Source organism: Miniopterus natalensis, chromosome 10 (assembly GCF_054644295.1).
Source record: "Miniopterus natalensis isolate mMinNat1 chromosome 10, mMinNat1.hap1, whole genome shotgun sequence".
Classification (NCBI taxonomy): domain Eukaryota; kingdom Metazoa; phylum Chordata; class Mammalia; order Chiroptera; family Miniopteridae; genus Miniopterus; species Miniopterus natalensis.
Window position 1 is genome coordinate 8,281,159 of NC_142090.1, and position 21,296 is coordinate 8,302,454.

The 21,296-nt window shown below is 51.5% G+C and overlaps 1 protein-coding gene across 1 annotated transcript in view; it reads right to left on the reverse strand.

Annotated features, from left to right (window-relative positions):
• The window catches only part of TMEM178B (transmembrane protein 178B), a 305,957-nt gene that overhangs the window by 189,515 nt on the left and 95,146 nt on the right, over window positions 1-21,296 (reverse strand). Inside the window, exon 2 of the mRNA XM_016205071.2 lies at window positions 6,707-6,820. Coding sequence (XP_016060557.2) covers window positions 6,707-6,820 — 114 coding nt within the window. The remainder of the gene's footprint in view (window positions 1-6,706; window positions 6,821-21,296) is intronic.

Genomic DNA, 21,296 nt, shown 5'->3' on the forward strand with positions numbered 1-21,296 from the left:
CAATTGCACCGCACAGGGGTTCTCAGACTTGCTTCGGTCCATGGATGTCTTTAACAGAAAAGGTTGTACCCTACCCGGCCCCACCCCGCCCCGCCCCTGCTCCAGGCCTCCTTCCTTCCCTCCTCCTAGGATCCTTCATCTCTATCCCTGACCCCTGGCAGGGCCAGTCCTCTAAGCAGGTGGCATGGACAGTTGTGTGTGTTGCATTTAAAGCATCTCCACACAACCTTTGATCACCTCACTGCCATTCCTTTGGGTTAGGTCCCCTGACAATAAAAATGCTACCAGGGAACGTAATCTAAGAAGACACTGACACCTCAGCTCAACAAGCTCATCAAATTAGTCAAGCTATTATCCAGCGGGCCCCTGAGGGGATGCGACAGAGCACTGGGAAGGTTTGGGGTTTTGTTTTAATTTTATTTTTGTTTAAAATATTACAGATGTCCCTTTTTCTCCCCAATGACTCGTTCCACCCCGGCACTGGGAAGTTTTAACAGAGGCAAGGAGTGTCCGGGCATGAGTTCCCGCTGCAAAAGCAGGTCGAGGTGCAATACCACGTTAAGGGGCTTGTGCTCTCTGCCTGGCTTGCTGCAGAAACACATCTGGGCGAACAGGCCCAGAGCAGCCTGAGGGCTGCAGGCTGTGGGTCTCCTGAAAGGTTTACAACACCCCCTGCAAGGGTCGGGTCTGGACAGAAAGATGTGGAATAATTCGCAAAAAGCAAAGACTTTAGAATACCAAGCGACATATGGCGACGCTCTGTTGGTTGAGCTTCTGTGCTACCAAGCTTTCTCCGTTCCAGGGATGGCTTCATGCTGGATGACCCCCATGGATGCCGGTCTTGCAAGCAAGAGGCAGCTGGCTGCGTTCTTGCCACCGCAGGGGAAGGAGAATGGCTGACGCTGTAGGGGACCAAGGCTTCCGAGGCCTGGGATGTTTACCTCATTAGACTGTTTTACATAACATCAGCCAAAAACAGAAAAAGAAAAAAAGAAAAAATAGCTGGAGGGAGTCCGCTGGAGCTCAGGCCTGGATTCTGAGTCCTTGGTCTCAGATGAGGCCGAGATGGGGCCTGAAAGCAGCCCCTTCCTCCCAGGCTGGTTACCTGGTAGGCAAAGGAACCAGAACAGCGCGGACCGGGCTCCCAGGAGGAAACCCAAGCCACCCTCCGAGGAATTACAGCTGATGGGAACGAAGAGGCCGTCATCAGTGTCACAACTGTGGATGTTCTTTTCACCCCAAGCCCTGTGGCTGCCACAGGCATCTTGTCATAACTAGAGATGGCTGAGGAATGAGAGGCCAGGGACCCAGGCAACTCGGGCGTGAGGCCGGAAGGCTATATGGGAGGAAATTCCAGAGGGTAGAAGAGCAGGCTGGCCCCGGAGCTGCCAGGCCAGTTCATCAAGAAAGGAGAGAGCTAGGATCATTGGGCCCAGAGCCAATTCAAGTCCAAGGCCAGAAGGCCGGTGCCAGTGGGGAGAGACAAAATGCAGCCTGGGGCCCTAGAGGTGGGCAGTTCCTGAGGGGGCTTGAGGGAGGGTCATAGACGGCACCAGGAGACCAAGGTTCAGGGGCAGGATGTGCTAGTTCTGGAAAGAGGGGAGGGTGTGGGAGAGGCCCTGGGAGAGGCCAGAGGAGGAAGGACCAGGCAGGGTTTGACCTCGCAGAGCAAGGAGGAGCCTGGGTGGGGCTGGTCCCCCAGGACTGAGCTAACGGACAGGCCCCGTTGTGAGTGGCCCCGAGATTCAAGGCCAGAGAGCCAAGGGTACCATTCACATGCCTGCATCAGACAGCACAGTATGGATTTTTACTTTTCCCTCTTAGCCACATGGCCAAGAAATGTCCTCCCCAGAGTCTCAGTCTCCATCTCTGTCTGTCTGTCTGTCTGTCTCCCTTTCTTTCCTCTCTACCCACGCACGGCCCCTTCCCTTGGCTTCTCCCTCCCTCTTTAACCACTTGTCTTATTTCTTCTGATCCTGCTTTCCAGGGCCACTGTGTGAGTGTGTGGTTGTGTCAATGGGGGTGAGGTGAGTGCCCTCAAGAGGATGGGGTGGAGATGGGGTGGGGGGGTCATCTCTCTCTCTCTCTCTCTCTCCTGAGGCCAGCTGGAAATGTGCCCTGTGACCATCCTATCTAATTAGCTGAAATCTCAAGTCTTGACAGAAGGAGGCTTAAAAAAACCTCTAGCTTCCCTGGCTCTCAGCCACTCGAAAGATAACAGAGAAGATCTGATTGCAGGGAAGTGAGCCCCAGCTCCCCACTCCCGCTGCCAGGGGCGATCAGCTGTGAGCCAACGCTTCCATCTTGAAGATGCCAAGCAGGGTGAGACCCTGAGCTCACGAGCACAGCGTCTCCGGGCTCGGACCCGAGGGAACCTCCATGGCGGCCACCCAGAGTCCCTGCCAGCAGATCAGGAGATCTGGCGGCAAGAAAGGGCTGCCTCATCACACCTTCCAGTAGGTGCCGCCTGCCGGCCTCCCCGGGGTCTCCTGGCGCAGCCCCAGGTCCAGCGCCTCCCTGCAGGAGCCCTCACCTCTCAGAGACAGCTCCCGGGCCCAGCGCTCTCCCACTCCCGGCTGCTCAGTCCCTGTCACGGGCACCCACCCACCCATCTCCCCTTGCCATGCCACTGGGCAGTGTCCCGGCCCCTGGCTGTGCTGAAAGGACATGTCAAAGGGACTCCAGCGGCAGGGAGAGCAGAGGCTACACCACTCGGATGACCTCATGGCTCTTGGGGGTGGCACAGGGCACAGGAGTCTCTGAACAAGCACAGTAAGTTCACACTGAAGAGCCTGTGGGAGGAGGCAGCACTGTTTAAGGTGCCCTGGCAATGCCAGTCTGCTTCCCCCGACCACTGCTCATCCGATCCTGTCATATTCAAAACATTAAACCAGAAACCCACCCAGAGAGTAGCATTAGCCAAGCTCATCTCCTGCAGCCACTGAGTTGTCCTCACTGGCCTGGTGACACTCGCCTGTCCTGCTCCAGCTTTGGAGGCAATGAGACAGTCGGGGTCACGAGCACAGCCCACCCATAGCTGCAGAGGCTGGACAAACACTCAGGTCCCTGGGACCTAACAGGGGGCAGCAGCAGGTAGGAAGGCAGACGGGCTGCCCTGGGCAGGTGTCCAGGCCTGGGTGGACTGAGGTCTGCCTTCTCCCAGGGAACTCCAGCCAGAGTGGAAGGACAAACATACACACAATATGTCACCAGCAATCACCATCGAAGCCAAAGTCCAAGCGTTGTCACCACATCACCCGGACACTCAGCATTAAGACCTCAAATGCGGAGACCATCCCACATGCACACGCACACATGGGATTGGTTTTCTGGTTATTACTTCCCAAGGTAGTTATTATCTCTTTGCACTTGGATTTGTAAGCCTTTCTGTTGCTGGTCACCTGACCATGAGGGAAATGAGCTCACAGCCAGAGAGTGAAGCCTCCCGTGGGTGGGGTTGACTGTCCAAAGCCAAAGCGTAATTTTTAAACAGAGATGTGCCTTTCCTATTGGAAATTTTTTTCCACACCAATGGTTGATGACTACATGCAAATCCCTGATGAAAAATGTACACCCTAAGTTTAACCAAAGTCCAAAATATTTGCCAGAAGTCGTTTCAGGGGGGGAAAAAAAAAATCAGCCCTGGCCAGTGTGGCTCAGTGGTTAGAGCGCCGGCCGGAGCACCAATGGGTCGAGAGGGTTCAAGTCCCAGTCATGCACCTGAATTGCAGGGTCAATCCTCAGCCCCCATCGGAGTGCATGCAGGCGGCAACCAATCAATGTGTCTCTCTCTATGTTAACAAAAAAAATCAAATTTCTTTCCTTTGGCAAAAATTATCTACTGAGAGAAATTATAGAACGTAAGGTAATATGGTCAAATTATAAAACAATAACCAACCTAGTATCAAATGAGTTGATTTGAGCCTATTGACAATATGAAAGAACAAGGGACTCTCAGGAAAGAAATTAGGGTCTGATTTTTTTTTTTTAATTTCCAAAGCTTGACCTTAGGAGTTGGCTAATCTCTGATAGTTTCTACTTTATTTCCACGGGGTTTATGTGCCTGCTTCCCACCGAGTGCCATCAATACCTGACCTCTGAAAATTGGGATGGACATTTACTGTGCCTCCCCACGATGCCAGCATCGCCAATGACACGTAGCACCAACTTCAGATGAGACAGATGCTCACCTGCCCTCTGGGTAAAAATAACTGTCATCCATGTCAGGAATGGCAAATGCTCCCCGTCTGCTCAACAGCCCATCAGGCCACTCGCTGAGAGAGGCGGATGAATCTCACGCCGAATGGCAGCCTCCACTTCACCAACACGCGATGCCCCAAACCTTTGCAAATATCAGTGGCTGAGATGGCCCCGATCAGTTAAAAATAGACCTGTGAGCACCCCAATTCACAGCATAAGCTGCACACCAGTGTTTGCACAACCCAACGGCACTACAGTTCGGGAACGAGGAGCCTGGAGACACCGTGCTCAAGAATATTCCACAGACCTTAGCCTCAGCCTCCTCTCTCCTTTCGTCTTTGCCGGCACCACGCAACGTATTTTCAGTGATGCTGCGATGAGTGACCTATTTGAATTCAGACGTCTAACTGTGTAGACAGCCAAGAGTTCTAGCAGGTTTCCCTTGAAGGGCATCTGTGCAATGGACTGCAACCGGCACTAACATAATTCTCCTTGTTGCTGAAAAACTTCCACAAGCTATCTTCACTGCTTGAAGCAATTTTACTGTATCGTCATTATCGCATTGCCTTGTAACTTTGCTGTGCGAATGTATCTCCCCCCCCCCACCTCCAGATGTGAGCTCCTGGAGGACCTCCTGTGGCCTCTGTATCCACTACGTGCCTGGTACATAAAGAAACTCAGCAACTTTGTTGAACTGAGTGAATTTGAATTGAAGCTGCTGTGTCAATAACCTCTTCCCCCTAAGATTCCATTATGACCCCGTAACTTAAATTATATTTAAGCGGTCATGCAACAAGGCCTGTCATGTATCGCAAGCATCCCTCCAAGGCGTCTGTAACCTGACTACACTAGACCAGTGCAATGTGAGAAATAAGGTCAGGTGTTTATGAGGTTGCCTCCTGGCATGTCTACCTGCAAAAAGGAAATTAACAACGCTGATTATTAGGCTCTCTGAGGCAAATATCACATTAGAATTAAATAGCATGTGGTGTGTTTGCTGACTGGCGCGCACATAGGAATGGTCTTTGTTAACCCTCACCTGAGGATATATTTCTCCTTTTTTTTCTTAGAGAGAGAGTAGAAGGAAGGGAGGAGGGACTGGGGAGAGAGAGAGAGAGAGAAACATTGATATAAAAGAGACACATCAATTGGTTGCCTTCTACAAGTGCCCCCAACCGGACAGGAATCATCAAACCTGCAACCCAGGTAGGGGCCCTTGACCGGGAATTGAACCCCCACGCCTTCGGTGCTCGTGCTGACACCCTAACCACTGAGCCACACGGGCCAGGCAGGAATGGTCTTTGAACATGAGCTCTCTGGCCCATGTTCTGTTTGGTGCCTCTGGTGATGACAACGCTTATAGGGGCAACCGTTTGGGTGATGCCTTCCCATCCGGACACCTGCCCTTATCATTTCAGGTCACAACAGGTAGTAACAACCATCCAGACACCTAGCGACAAGCTTTTTCCTAAAACCAATGAATGATTGGTCTGTTTAGTTTCATTCTACTTGCCTCTCTCATCCCCCATCCCAAACTATGGTTGTTTGATAGAAGCCAAACGAAAAAGTGAAATATACCTGGGAGGCCCCAGGCTGTTTGGCCTTCTTCGAAGTTTAGTATCCTTTTGATCAAGAAACAATGACAGGCCCCCCTTCATATGGCGACGTAAACTGAATCTTAACCTCGAGACATGTGCAAGAGCTGGAATAGGAAAGAAATGACGGATGTAACAAGGGCAGCAAGGAGCTTGCTAAGAGCAGGCACGTGTTCACCTGAAGAACCTCCTGACACACGGCAGGCATCCCCCATGGAGCAGAGGGTAAACTGCCACTAACTCTGCTTGCTCATGAAGTCACCCTCCCATCACAATTTAAGTCTCTGAGGATCCCTGACCGAGAAATTCTCCAACAACAGAAGCAGATGTTGTGATCTTTGCTGAGCGACTATATGAGAACCAGGGTCCCAACGCCTACCATTCCGGGGGAAACAGAAATGTGTAAATAGAGGACCAGATCCTGCCCCTTGGCGACCCCACCCACATGCAATTTCCCAATGCAATGCGGCCCGAAACCAACAGCAACCTCAACCTGCACAAAGGATGACACAAGGGATTAACAGGTTGCCACAATAATACTCCACGCAACCTGGAGACAGGCTTGAATGAAATCCCAGGAGTAGGTTCGGCCAGGTAGGTGAAATCTCAAATGCCTCCAGGGTAGTGAAGGAAGATCACTGATCACTAACTGCTACTTGTTTATTTGGGGGCGGGGGGGTGGTGTTAATTTTAGAAGCAAACTCCTCAGATCTACAATGCAATCCAAACCAACTGAGGCAATTCTGACCCACAGACATTGACACTTGAAGGAATTGCCACCATGTTCTGAGACTGTCCACAGGTCTCAGAAGAAGGCGCATCCATCTGTCCAGACCAAGCTGTTGATGGGCATCCAGACCCCCGGGCCCTCCGAAGGTCACAGTCAAAGAAGGAAAGTCAGGTGTACTCACGCAGGGCATGCCACTCATCCTGACGGATGGTCTTGGTGATGTTGAAAGTGAGGTTCCTCGGGATGGTGGCTGAGGAGTAGTGGTATTTGATGTACGTGCATCTCTCAATTTCTCCTGGAAAAGACAGACAGGAAACCAAACGTTAATGAGGCAGCCATCACGTTGGGGGGCAGTTTCCGGGATCCACTTTTCTGTCCCGGGGAAAGGGACTGGTTTTATATTGAGCCCGGTGACACCTACAGTTTATACAAAGGCAGTAACTTTAACTCCAAAAGAGCAGGAGAGAACTAATACCCCAAACACCATCCATTTGGGTAGAAAAACACACCAGTTTGCACCCCCAGACCAGTAGGGAGCAGGCTTCGACCGTAATGACGTCATCTGTGTTTGTCACACACACTGTCTTGTGGAATGCCAAGCTAAGGGATCTATCCCCTCCCCCCGACCTCACCTGCGAACACACACACTCAGATCAACCGCATCTCCCTGGATCAGTCTCTTCTCGGGGTTCTTTGACAAAGTTAAAGCCTCTAACACACTTAACACCTGGCCCAACAGGACCTTTACTGATAAGTTCTTTTTTTAAAAAAATTTTTAATTTATTTTTAGAGAGAGAGGAAGGGGGAGAGAGAGAGAGAGAAGCATCGATGTGAGTGCAAAACATCGATTGGCTGCCTCCTGCACGCCCCTGACTGGGGATGGAGACAGAAACCCAGCCATGTACCCTGACAGGGAATCGAACCAGCAACCTTTCAGCGCACAGGACTACACCCAACCAACGGAGCCACACCGGCCAGGGCTACTGATAAGTTCTTACTAATCAACGCATGCTTTGTTAGTCAAATTATCAAAATACTCCTAGATCTTACAGCAGAGGCTCTCGAAGTGTGGTTCCGGGACCGCAGCCTCTGGGAATTTGCTAGAAATGCAATTTCCCAGGCCTGACCCCAGACCTCCTGAATTAGAAACACTGAGGTCAGACAGCAATCTCAATTTTAACAAGCCCTCCAGGTGATTCTGTTGCACACTTAAGTCTGAGAAGCCCTTGGAAAAGCCAATAGAATTGTCGATGTATTAATTCATAAATCCAGCGTGCTTGCAAATTCCAACAGGAAGGCATGATTAGGAGGTCTTCCCTTGACACTCTTAGTCCCTGCGGGCATTTCTATGGACGCTTGCTTATCTGAGGGATATTAAAAGTCAATGTCAGGGCATCCTGAAGAATCAGGAAAGGAGTGATTTCTAAAAGGTTAGGAGTTTTAGAATTTGGTTTTGCACCTGAATGGATTTTGATGGTAATCCATTTTGCACCCCACCGATTTTCAATTTATAAGCGGTGGCACCTGATTGAATTGTTTGACCCCTGGTTCACTGTCAGTGGGGAACCTGGCAATTGGCGGAGCGCAATAATTTAGACAGTGCCTCTCCTGAAACTGATGCCTTATCGTAAATCATACCTGGACAGCTAGCTGCCCAGCTGCCAGCTATTGGCAGCCACTCCTCCAACGGGAGAGACGCTGTCCAAAGAAGCAAAGTTTGGGCCAAGCATTACGCACTCTTTTCCTTTCGCCCATGAGCGCCCTGAAGTCTCTCGCGTGCCCCCAGCAGGTCCCTGGACCACCACATTGCCATCCTGTCTGCCTTCTTCCCTAATCGGTTATACTTCTGGGAAAAAAGTAGGCTACCAGATGGGTCGCCACCTCCTCAGTTCACATTCAAACCTCAAACCCACATGCTCCAGTTTCCAATACTAGCATGGCCTCGCACCCACCCAGTCTGCAACATCCCAAATCCCACAATCATGCCAAGGCCTCCCCCTCTCTAGCTGTGCCCCTCCTCCCTGATACCCAACTGGTCACCAAAATTCTTCCAGTTCTACCTCAGAAACGTCCCTGGATCCAGCCTCTCCTCTCTGTCCCACTCCTCTCTGTAGTTGCCGCATGAGTACAAGGATGGATGTCAACGAGCAGCCATGTCCACTGAGACTTATTGATGGGAGAGCCTTGCCAAGTGCTCGGTAGACTGGCAGTTTCCCCCGACTCGTGGCATGGCGCACTGGAGAAGGTGTGAGGACCCAGACGCCACTGCCGGGCCTGCCCAGCGCCCCTGGAGGCTGAAGGAACCGGCGCCCACACACTGGTAGCCCACTCATGCCCTGTACTTACCCCACAGCAGGAGCTCTGCGATGCACGTGATCCTCCCCAACCCTTGCTGCTTGGAGTGGCTTCCAGAAAGGGGACCGTGGTCCTGTTTACACCCAGGGCACCCCACACTCCTCAGGAAGCCCCAGCCCCCACTCCAGCTCCCCTCTGGCCCCCGTCATCACGCACCCTGGGCTCCGGCAGATGGCCCTCCCATCTCGCCCTGAGTGTGCCCTGTCTGTTCAGGACTCCGCACCGCCTCCCCTCCCTGCCTTTCTTCACCTGACACATATCTGCGTGTCCTGAGAGGAGGCCCAGGTGGCAGCTGCTCGGCACGGCCTTCCTTGCAGCCGCAGCCCCCAGCAGTGGGCCTCGCCCGGGCCCCTCCGCCCTCCTCCCTCCTCCACGCGCTCCTGTCCTGCCCGGCGAGCACACCAATGGGCTGTGATTTATCTGTTTACACGCCTCGCTCCCCCACTAGATTATGAGTTTCTCAAGGGCAGGGACTTGTCTTATCCATTCATCTTTCTCTCCCTAGTTCCCAGCACAGGGCGAGCGAGCACCAATAACATGTGCTTGGAAGAAAGGAATGACTAATATGAGGCACCCCGTAGAAGACCACAGTGGGCAAGGGATCCAACTGCTTCTGTTATATGCAAGGGGCTGAGATAATCGAGGCAAAGTCGAATGTAATGAGTAAAAGGAGGTGAGCGGTGCAGGGCTCTGTGCGTCTGCGGCAAACGCTTCCTCCCTGTGCGGACAATGGAAGCGGAGGCTTATCAATCACAGTGAGGCAGACGAAACGGCAATGCGCGGAGGAGCCCCTCCCTGCACCTGGCAGCGCAAGCCAAGGGGCAAACTGGGCAAGGATTTTAAAGGGGAAAAAGGAAGACAAGAAACGGGAAAGCCCTGGCCGGTGTGGCCCAGTGGTTACAGTCTCAGCCCGCGAACCAAAGGGTCGCAGGTTCAATTCCTGGTCAAGGGCACGTACCTGGGTTGCAGGTGTGATCCCCAGCCCTGGTCGGGGCGCATGCGGGAGGCAATCAATTGATGTGTCTCTCTCACATCGATGTCTCCCTCTCTCTCTGCCTCCCTCCCTTCAACTCTCTCTAAAAATCAATGAAAAAAGTATCCTCAGATAAAGATTAACAAAACAAAGAAACAGGAAAGATAAAAAAGAATAGTGGATTATAACAAGAATATCATCAGCAAGTACCTTGGCCATGTACCGCCTGGGACATGTACCGCTGGGCAGACTGTGCCCTGCACAAGGACACCTCCCGGGGACCCCTGGGTGCTGAAATCCAGCCGTAGCCATGCCGAGCGCCCTGCTGAGGTAAGGGGGCATGCCCCTGCCAGAGGGACTGCCTTAATCTAACCTCCACAAAAGTGTCATGCAGACTAGCAGCTGCCCTACATTCAATTCAAGATCAAACAGAACACTCCTGGACCTAGCTTCGGAGCCCAGGCAAAATCCCACTGGTCACGGCCAGATCGGCCCACCACTAATGCCTGAGAAAGTACCTGATTTTCCAGCTAAGTTCAGGTTCTTTCACTGTCAGAACAAACTCGAACAAATGACCACAGGTGCCAGGCGGGCTGCAGTCACCCCCCTTAGCCCCAATCACCCCCGGCGCACTCCGCAGGAGCAAGGAGCTGTGGACAGGCACCTCAGGTGGCCGTCCGGAGCCTGGCGGGAGCCTCTGCCACAGCCCCGGCCCCGCTGGAGGCCTCACTGTTTGCTTTGCTGGAGGGATCCAAGCATCCTGCCTTGACAGCAATTAAGTTTGAAACACTCAAATATTGCCTAAGAAGAGAGGCAAAATGTTTACCCATGTGTCTGCGGGTCCTGTCAGTGTGCTGGGCTTTGTAAACACAAGCACCATCTGGGCACCAAATCCCTGTGCCCAGAATGCGGGTTTCCCAATGCAACAGGTTTTCCTGCTATGAGCGGTGCAGAGGGGCCACCTGGAAGGCAATGGCAAAGCCCAGGGCCTTCCCTGGGAAGGAGATCAAACTGGTCTCCCAGACCCCTGCATTCCAGCCGGGAGACTGAGCCTCCCCCTCAGAAAGCCTCAGCTAGGGAGGTAGGAGGGACCTGGGGGTAAGGGACATTTTACACCTTCAGCCATGCTCTGCCTTTGGAGGTGGTGACCCTCCTGCATGTCAGGGTCCCAGACAGACAGGATACCCACATGGGTAGCTGAGGGTAGTTTCAAAAAGAGGCAATTTACAAAGCTGAGCAGGGGTTGTAAAGAGAGCTGCAGAGGGTGGTGCAGGGACCTGGCACTGGCAACAGGAATTGGCATAACCCGAAGGCCCAGAGAAGGGAGCTGTCGCCTGAACCTGGAGAGGGAGAGGTGAGGCAGCCTTTGGCAAAGGGTCACAGCCAACCTGGGTACAAACACCCAACCTCTCACTCCTCTCACCTTCACATCCGGCCTGTCCCCCCCCCAGTAGCCAAACCCAACTGAAAGCCAGAGGATAGGCCAGCCTCCAGGAGCAGAGACGGGATGCGAGGGGCTGACACAGCGCACTCCCTCTGAGGCCGGGAGAACAGGAGGGCAGACACATTCTGGACAGATGACGACACAGACAGCGAGGGGAGGGGCAGGGAGGACGCACACACTGAAGTCTGGACCTGACCACACCTTACGATCATACCAGCAGGCGGATTTCCCTCATGTGCATCCACCACTAGCAAGACCTGGTGTCCTGAGTCCTTTCGGAAGGAGTCTATCAGTGTACAGTTGTAGATAATAGCAGGAACCTTCTAAAGCAGAGCGATTTTAGGGGCAGCACTGGACCCACCCACACTCCATTGAAAATTATCTTTCCTGAGCAGGTGTCAGAGTACTTTCAATTCTTCCATTAGAGAGTCATTCCTTTGGATCAGATACTATTCTCTTAGGCATCCATTTTTAAAGTTCTTGTAAATAAGTCTGAAGGAGTAGCATGAGTCACTAATGCCTAGGTGGGAATGAGCTTCCACAACCCCCTCCCTGCAGACCAGAGGGGCCCTGAGCAGCAGAGGGCCCCCTGGAGAGAAGAGATGCTGAGAAGGGCAGGAAGGGCCCACAGCAGCTCCTGAGGGAGGTGGAGGGTGAGCTCCAAAGGCACGCCCCCAACTTTGCAATTATTCCCGGTGCTGGCCAGAGTGGACCTGAGGAAGGATCAGAAATGAACTCCCCCACCCCTCACTTTAAAGGTGGAGTGATTGGTGTAGTCACTATGGGAAACAGTATGGAGGTTCCTCAAAATATTAAAGCTAGAATGACTGTATTATCCAGCAATCCCACTTCTGGGTAGTTATCCAAAGGAAATGAACTCACTGTCTCACAGATATGAAAACAACCCAAGTGTCCATGGATAGATAAATGGATAAAGAATATGTGAGAATATATATATATATACACACACACATACATGTATATGTACGTATGTATATGTGTATATGTGTGTGTATATATTTTCATGTATGTGTGTGTGTGTGTGTATATAGAGAGAGAGAGAGGGAGGAAGGGAGAGACATAGTCATACACACAATGGAGTATTTTTCAACCACAAAAAAAAGAAAATCTTGCCATTTGCAGCAATATGGATGGACCTCGAGGGCATTGTGCTAAGTGAAATAAGTCAGACAGAGAAAGACAAATGCTGTATAATCTCACTTAGATGTAGAATCTTTAAAGAGAGCCAAACTCACAGATTCAGAGAACAGGTTAGTGGTTGCCAGAGGCAGGGTGATGGGGGGGTGGGGGATGAACAAAGGTGGTCAAAGGGTGCAAACCTGAGTTGTAAGATAAATAACTTCTGAGATGTACTATGCAGCATGGTGACTGTAGTTAATTGTATATTTGAAAGCTGCTAGGAGAGTAGGTCTTACAAGTTCTCATCACAAGGAGAAAACTGTAACTATGTGAGGTCATGAATGTTGACTAGACTTACTGTGGTGGTCATTTTGCAATATAAACACATAGCAAATCAACATGTTGTACACTTTAAACTAATACATTTATATCTCAATAAGACTAAAAAGTAAAGTGGAGTGAGGCAGGCTGGTTATGTGATGGTCAAATGTATTTAGGAAAAGTTGGGTGAGATGACATTTAAATGGTTTACTTACTGTAGGACTTGAATAGTTTTAATGTACACTGTGACTCCCCCAGAAAGGACAGGTATGCAATGCAGGCTTTCCCAGATGCCTCTGACCCCAAGTCCTTTCTTATTCAAAAGGCAGTTTCTACTGCTAGACTGTAAGTTCATCGAAACCAGAAACCACCAGGGCCAGGCAGGCGGTTGGCACACAGCGAGCCTCAGTATATAGCTGGATGAATGAAGAATGAACATCAGGGTCTGTTACTTGATCAAATGACCTACAAGGTAAATTAAGCCGTTGGCTATAAGCATTTGCTGGTCTCTTCCCGGAAGTCATGTCTGGGAGGCTCCCAGCAGAGCCACCCCAGGGTGGATTGCCCATCAGGGGCTGTGTTTGCCTTGTGCACAGAACCAGAACAGTGGCCCTCGGTGCCCTCAGTGCTCCTCGACTCTGGCCACATCTGTAGTGGGTGCTTCCAGGCAAGCTGATGGCACCCATGTCGAGTACCCAGCGAGGCTCCCCACGACGTACACTTCACAGGTACACTTAGCCCCTGCCAGGGGGCCTGCAGGAGCCCAGGAGAGTCACCACGCATAAGGACAGCCCTCACTGATGGGGTGGGAGCCAGAGATGGGGTGGGTGCTCTCCTCACAGTTCCTCGGAGGATCGCCTCTGGGATCCACCCTGAAGCTCACGCTGCACACGTCACAGGTTCCTCCTCCCGATTCCTAGGACCCCCTGAGGTCCCTGTCTCAGGCTCTACTTGTGGGGGAGGGCAAACTAGGAAGGATCGCCTAGAGAAGAGTGGTGTACATGGTTTACATGTTTGGATACAGTGTGATGGCAGTAAGTAAAAGGATTTGGTCCGACTTCATCCTGAGATCCCTTTGAAGGGTGACGCAGGCACCTAGAGCTGAGGAGGCTCCCCCCCTTTCTCTCTCAGCTTCCCCACACCCGCCGTGTTCTTTTCTTCTGTTGACACCCGAGCATCCCAGAGACACAGGGATGGACCACTGGACCACTGGACCACTTCTGAGAGTCTACGTGTTTCCTTCATCTCAGAGCTCCTTCTTTCAAAAAAACGAACAAACAGAAAAACACCTACTCAATGCCTTCCCTATGCTAGACACTCATATTGTATCCAGTCACCCTCACAAGATAGATATTAGAGAAATAACCCTGTTACCGACGAGGAAGGAGAGCGTCTGGACAGACGAGGGCCCCCCCGGAGCCCCTCCGGAGCTGGAGGCCCACCGTGTCTCTGTGCGAGCCCAGGGGTTTCCGACTCGCGGCTGCGATGAGCCTGCCAGGTGAGGATCCCTGGGAACAGACTATTTGGCAGCCACAGTGCCTTGTACCTGAAGGAGCTCGATAAGCCTCCTGATGAAGGAAGAAAGGGAGGCAGAGGCGCCACTCGTGGCCTGTCTGCTGCTCTTCTTCCCACGGTGCCAACGTGCCCACGGCCAGAGCCCGGGGCGCTGGGGTCTGGCTCGCTGACCGGGCCCTGCTCGGTGGCCACAGCGCTGGCCTGCGTGGCCTCACTGCCGTCTGTCTCGCCCCCTGGACCGAACCCTTCCTCATCTTTCTAGCCTGAGGCCTATGCTCTGTGCTCAATAAATGGAAAGATTAAGTAGAAAGCAGAAGAATGTAGGAAAAAATGAAAACCAACATTTTTTATAAAAAAAAAAAAAAAAAAAATGAAACCAGTTAAAGCTTTAAGTCTTGGACTTCGGCTCCTTTATAAAGGGCATTTTCTCAAAAAAAAAAAAAAAAGTTGAAATGACGTCGTAGCAGAAAGAGGAAGTAGGGAGACTTTCTTGTACGATTCGGGGGAGCCCCATATCAGATGCACTGGCGTTATCACTGTGAATTCTGTAGGCGGCCACCGTGTTGGGCAGAGGAACACGGGAGTTTAGGGGTTAAAGGTTTGACATTAGAAGCAAAATCGGGTCCCTGATAAAAAGGGAAGGAAGGAAACCAGGAATGTTCCAGGGGTTCACGGAGGGCAGATGGGGCTTGGGGCTCTCACCCCCATCCCCAAGCCTCTGTTCCCAAGCAGGGCAGGAAGGGGACAGGAGTCAGGAGGGCACACCTTGGGCAACCCACCGACCAGTAATGCTGACAGGAGCTCTTGCTAGTTAAGATGCAACTGCACAAAAGCTTAGTTCAAGTCACCCCCACCCCCACCTCCCTGCGCCGCTCCTCCTTAGCTCCTCTGCCCCTCCCAGCTGCTCTGAGCCCCAGGATTTGCAAGGCTTAGAGCTGCTGCAGGCCCGGCCAGAAAGGATGTTTTTTAGTCTTCGGACTGAGCAAAAGTGTTGCCTCTATTTTTAAAGCTCTCAAATGCTTTGCATTCTGCGTGCTTTGTTTTTGGTGCTTGTGGTATTGGCGTGGCCTTTTAGTGTTGTTGTGTATGCACTGCATAGACGGAATCCTAAATATTTAATTCCTTTCCATTCTGTGTTACAAACATGTTTCTTCTGAGCAGTGCTCGGGGCTCCTGATTCGCACACACGGAATTTCGTTCTCAAGAACCCTGCCCCCGAGTGCCGGCCCCGCACGCACTCCGCCAGGACATTCCTGACCCCTCAACCCCATCCCAGACACCTCCTGCTGGCTACTACTGGAACAGTGATTTCTATATTAATCATGGCTCTGTAGTAAAAGCTCTGAGATGGGGGAGCTAGTGTTTTCCATCATTGTATAGCCAGGGGCCAAAATGGTGCTTTGAGTATTGTTACCCATTTTAAAAATAACATGTGCTCAATGAGTGCTGTCTAAGTGTTAGGTACTGTGCGAGGGGCTTTATTACACAGCATTACCTCATTTAAACCTAAAAGTTAGGTCCTGTTATAAATCCCACTTCACAGATGAGAACATCGAGGCTCAGAGAGGTGTCCGTCCTGCCCAAGAACGCAGAGCTCTTACGTGCCACAGGCGGGTTGCAGACCCACCAAACATGCTCCCCTTCTGTGAAGAGAAATTGAGGAAAATCAAGCTCTTCAGAAAGACAGAGATCCTTCAAGGTTGTCTATGGGGAGCAAATAAAGCAAAACTTTTCCATCTGCAGGGATTTCCAGCATCTAGACATTGCTGCTCTTATCAGAGGGAGACAGAGCATCTGTTTCCATAGCTCCCCTGACAGGCTGGAGAGAAGGCAGCTCCCAGTGGCCCTGGAGAGGAGCTTAAGTGTCTGCTGAAGAGTCTCTGCCACATCCCTGTCCCCACCCCACCCCCAGGACAAGCCACTTCCCAGCAGGGGCCCTGGGGCAAGTTACGCAACCGCTCTGAGCCTCGGTTCCCATCTGCAGTAATAGGGCCCATCTCATAACATTGATGAGTAAGTGAGATAACCCAGGTAAAACCTGCCCCCTAGTAAAGGTTCAATAAATACTCGCATTGTTTATCAGTCAGTCTCTGGGACATACCCCACACCCGTATCACAGCCCAAAAGTATTTAAAGGCAGCACTCACACCCTTCCCACCCTGCCTCTCCTTTCCTTTCAGGAAGCTGAACGTTTCCAGGGTCTGCAGTCACAGTCGTAAAAACTGGGCTCCACCCTTGCCATCCCCTCAATGTTCAGTCTTAGTGTCCAAATCTCTCCCAGGGCGACACTGGCCATGTCACAGGACTGCTCACTTGGAGGGGCGATGCCCAGGTATTTTCCTCTAGGGAAGTTGTTCGGCCACCACATGTTGGTCAGCTGTCTTTTTCTCGTCTTGTGGCTGTTTCTGTGTTTTGCTTTGTGGCCTCCTGAAGGATCTCTCATTGGTTCCAGCCCCCGAAGAAATTTCTGGATCGTGATCTTGTCGTTTCACGAATTAGCAATCAGGCCCACGCACTCCCTCAGCAGGCCATCCCCGTTCTCTGAGTCGCGACTGCAGCCCTCCTCGGGGCAGTGCTGGGAGCAGGACACTGCCCCCCCCCCCCCACACACACACACACATACATGAATGTCCTTGTGACCAGAAATGAAACCACCGAGGGAGAGCTCTTGGGGTGGGGCCATGCAGCCTACCAGGAATTCAGCTCCCTGATGGGCCTCCCAGTCCCGCTTCCCGTCTCATCCACCTGGGTATCACGAGAGACCCTGCCTTCGTCCTGCACCCGGTCATCAACCCATCTAGAAGCACCTCTGAGAAGGGAACGAGGCCGGCCTGGCGTGCCTGCTCGGTCTCTCGGCATCGCAGCCTCCTTGCTGAGCGCTCACCCGCCACCTGGCTAATCACCCGCACTGCTCTCCCGAGCTCCCCCTCGCCCGGCTGCTCATCTGTGTCCATGGAACCCAACTGTCAAAAACCCAGACACTGCTTACCTACCTCCAGGCCCACAGCCCTTTAGATGCCATGGCTCCCTCTGACCACCTGGTCTCCCCTCTCAGGCAGGATGGTCTCACTGGGGACACCACTGCCCACTCTCCTTCCTGTCCTTTGACATCATTGGTGGTCAACACTCCAATTAAGAAATAAAAATGAGCCCTGGCCAGTTTGGCTCAGTGGTTAGAGCGTCGGCCCTAGGACCTAAGCGTCGCTGGTCTGGGGCATGTGTGGGAGGCAAACAATCGATGTGTCTCTCTCCCCTCAATGTTTCTCTCTCTCCCTCTCCTCCCTCCCTTCTACTCTATCTAAAAGCAATGGAAAAATATCCTGGGGTGAGGAGGAAAATGAATAAATTAAATAATTAAAATGAGTGCTCACCCTTGGGTGAGCACCATGCATTTCTCATGACACCTGATGTGGATGGTCCCCAGTGGCCCCACAGAGCACGGTCCCTGTTCCTCTGACTCTCGCTCCATCCACACGCCAGGTTCTTTCCCTCACTTTACCAAGTGACTCTTTTCCTCAACTCTGTATTAGGGCATCTAACAACCCGTGGTAAATGTCACCTCACCTTGTGTGGGAGCTACAGACTTTTCATCCTAATTTCCTCACTCCTGGATCCCAAATGTCTTTTCCCCTTTTGAGTCTTTTAGCCTGTTTTAAACAGGACATTTTAAAATGTCATTACACAGTGACTTCCTCGCGAAAGGAAATACGGAATGAGGTGCTGCCGCCTCCCCCAGGCCGCCCATCTTCCCTCCCTGTGAGGTTTCGGCTGACTTTCCCCCCTATTTGCTCGTGTGTTTTCCAGCCTGAAGCAGACTGCTAGGGAAAGAATGAGATGGTGAGATATGGCTTGAAAGTACCAGTTGGGGTGTAGTAAATAACCCGTTCCCCTATTCCCATCACATCCCTAACGACCTTCTGGAAAGTTCAGAGCCCCCGACTGCCACCGCCCGCCCCACGGCCCCTCCCGCCCCGGCGTGCAGACCCCCAGTGTGCGCAGCCGGGCTCCTGCAGGCCCAGTTTCAGCTGGTGGAAGGCTCATCAATCTCCAGGCGCTGACAGACAAACGAGGCGAGAAGGAGACCAAATCTGGTCTTTCACCGCGAAACAATGAGCTCATGCTCTCTCCAGGGACCCAGGAAGCGGAGACGGAGACAGATCCCGAGATGGGGAGACAGTGATGGAGACAGGCAGGAGTGACGAGGGATGGGCAGGAGAGAGGGGGCAGCCAGTCTGGCACTTTTTTAATGTCACTTTTGATAAGAATCCCCAGCTCTCAGGCCAGAGGGAAGCGTCCGTGTTCTTTAAATTAAGAATCCAACACGAGGCGGCCGTCCTACGGGGGAGGGACAGCAAGGAGATACACAGAGTCAGAAATTCTTCATTTCTGCTTCTCCAGAGAGAAGGAAGGTGACCATTCAAGAGAACTGCAGATGCCAGGGCAAGCGTGGCTCTGCCTTTGTCTGTCGCTGCCACCAGACATGGGGTTCAAGATCAGATCTTGGACAAACCGCCCCTGGATAGCTTTCTCGATTGTGGGTCATCCACCCACAGGTGGGCATCTCTATAAGGCCTGTGGACTGAATCAAATTAAAACGAGAGAATACAGGCAGCTGCCCAGATGTTCCCAAATAGCTTAAGTGAATGTTTGGTTTCAGCCAGGGGGGAAAAATCCAGATTACTGAGTTTTCTAGTTTCCATTTGAAAGAAGAGTTGTATAATGCTGATTTTACTTCTTACCAGTTAATTCGGGGTTGGGGGTGGGGGGAGAATGGAATGGGGGAAGCTGAGTTTGTACATGAGAAACCAAACCCAAATAATTGATTAATTATTTTACTCTCCAAGCCCTTAGGTGCCTTAGCTAGAAAACAGAATGAAACCTAAAGATCACAGAAAGAAAGCAGAAAGCCCAGCTAGATTATGTTTTGCTTTATACCTCTGCTCACAAGATGGACTATTTTCTTGTTGAAGTCACATGCCTTGGCTAGATTAGAAATGTTAATTAAAGTGTTGACTTACCCTGACTCCCTGGTGGGAATGAAATTCAAGCCAGATATGAAAGTATGAAGAGTGGGTGGCCCACTCCTCCCTACTGTGCCCGACACTATGCAGGGGTTGGGGCCTGGGCCCTGAGACCAGCCTGTCTGGGGGCAGATTCTGGCTTGGAGACTCTGAGTGTGTGATCCTAGCCAAATCCTGGGAGCCCCCGTGCCTCAATATCTTCAGTTTAAAGGGTGTGATACACATATCTCCCCCCTTAGGGGGACTGTGAGAACTCAATGAATTAATACAGGTAAAGCACTTGGCGCCTGGCACGGTGTGAGCGCGCCATTGTTATTACTGCTATTATGTCTTCAGACACACGATAGTGCCATATAGGACCAGATGTATTATACGTATCAGACGCAAGGTAAGTCCTTTAAGTCATGCAGGAAGCACATATCTGATATGGTTTAGCAAAAGTGGAGGTCCCAGGAGACCACTTCCTAGCATGCGGCCTTCTTTCCACCTCAGGCACTTTCTCGGCCATAGCCTTAGCGTCTCTCCCACCCCCAGTTCAGGGCATTTCCCATAGCTCCAACCTGGCTATGTCCCATCACCTTGCTCCTGCCTCAAGGACTGAGACCCTCCCCCCTTTTCCAGGCCCTCTAGCACTGGCTACCCCAGTGAGCTTCTCCGACACGTCGCCCTCCCCATCTCCAAGACCCTCAGACGCATCGGCAGAAGCAGTGCTACAATCACACAGCACTGAATATAGTGTAACCGCCACACCCAAGAAGACAGTGACCCAGGACACACCTCTGACCTGTGAAGATGACCTGTGGTGGTGGAACCAGTACCCCAGCCCTGATCTGATGAATCACAGGTCCAAGCCAAGGTGGAATTCTTCATTTGTTAACTTTCTGGAAATTCTGCCCATGTTCCACATCCCAGTCAAAACAGTAAAACCTAATGGGGTGTCAAAGAACATCAAGGTAAAGGTTGGGGGAGGAAGCTTTCAGACACTGTTGTTGGGAGTATAGATTGTTACAAACACTTGACAGAATCAAGTGTACGTATAAACCCTATATAAGTGTATACATCCTATGCAAGTGTGTACACCCTATCCAAGTGTATACATCCTATCCAAGTGTATATGCCCTATGTAAGTGTGTACGCCCTATAGCCCCAAAATTATACCTCCTAAACAAACTCCTGAGTATGTACATGAGCAGAAGTGTACAAGGATGCCAAGCATTGCTTGCAAAAAATAGTCGAACGTAAAGATCTATCAATTTGGAGAAAAACAAAATGTGATTACATTATACAATAGCTTAAGTAAGTCAACTAGAACGATATATATTAATAAAGACAGAGATAGACCGCAAAAATGTGTCCTGTGAAAACAGAACTAGAGTTTCACCTACAGTATCTTTGTTGTTTCCCCTATTTTTAGATTTTTTTTTCTCCCACAAAATATAGTCTCTTACAAATGAGAAAAAACACAATCACTTCTGGGGAAGAAATCCACTCATCACTCCCTTAATTAAATCAAACCCACACTGTCCAAGTAATAATGGTGGGAGAACCTCCGTGGGGCCCTGGGTCACCTCCCACTGATTCTTTCCCGGCTTCTCCCTAACAAACCACCTCTGAGCCCCACCTCACCTCCACTCTGCAGGTGCCGGCCCTATGGGAGATGGATGCCAAGAGGGACAAATGAGACAGAAACACAGGAAAAGGCAAGGATCACAGGATGTGGAGAGAGCTACACGGTGCGGGGGTGAGGGGAGGAGAGATCAGGACGACCAAGGACATCAGGAAAGGCTAATGGAGGAAGGAGAACCATGGTCCTCAACCTGGCGGGACGCAGAATATGGGGAAGCGGTAGTCTGGGCCAGCCCATGTCTGAGGAGTCTGTGCTAACTCAACAGGAAGCGACTACCCTGACTCAGGGCCAGAGCTTGGCTGGGTCCCTCAGGCGCTGTTTGGGCTGGTGGCAGAGCCCCAGCTGGTGGCTGGGGGAGAACTCAGGGAGGGGCTG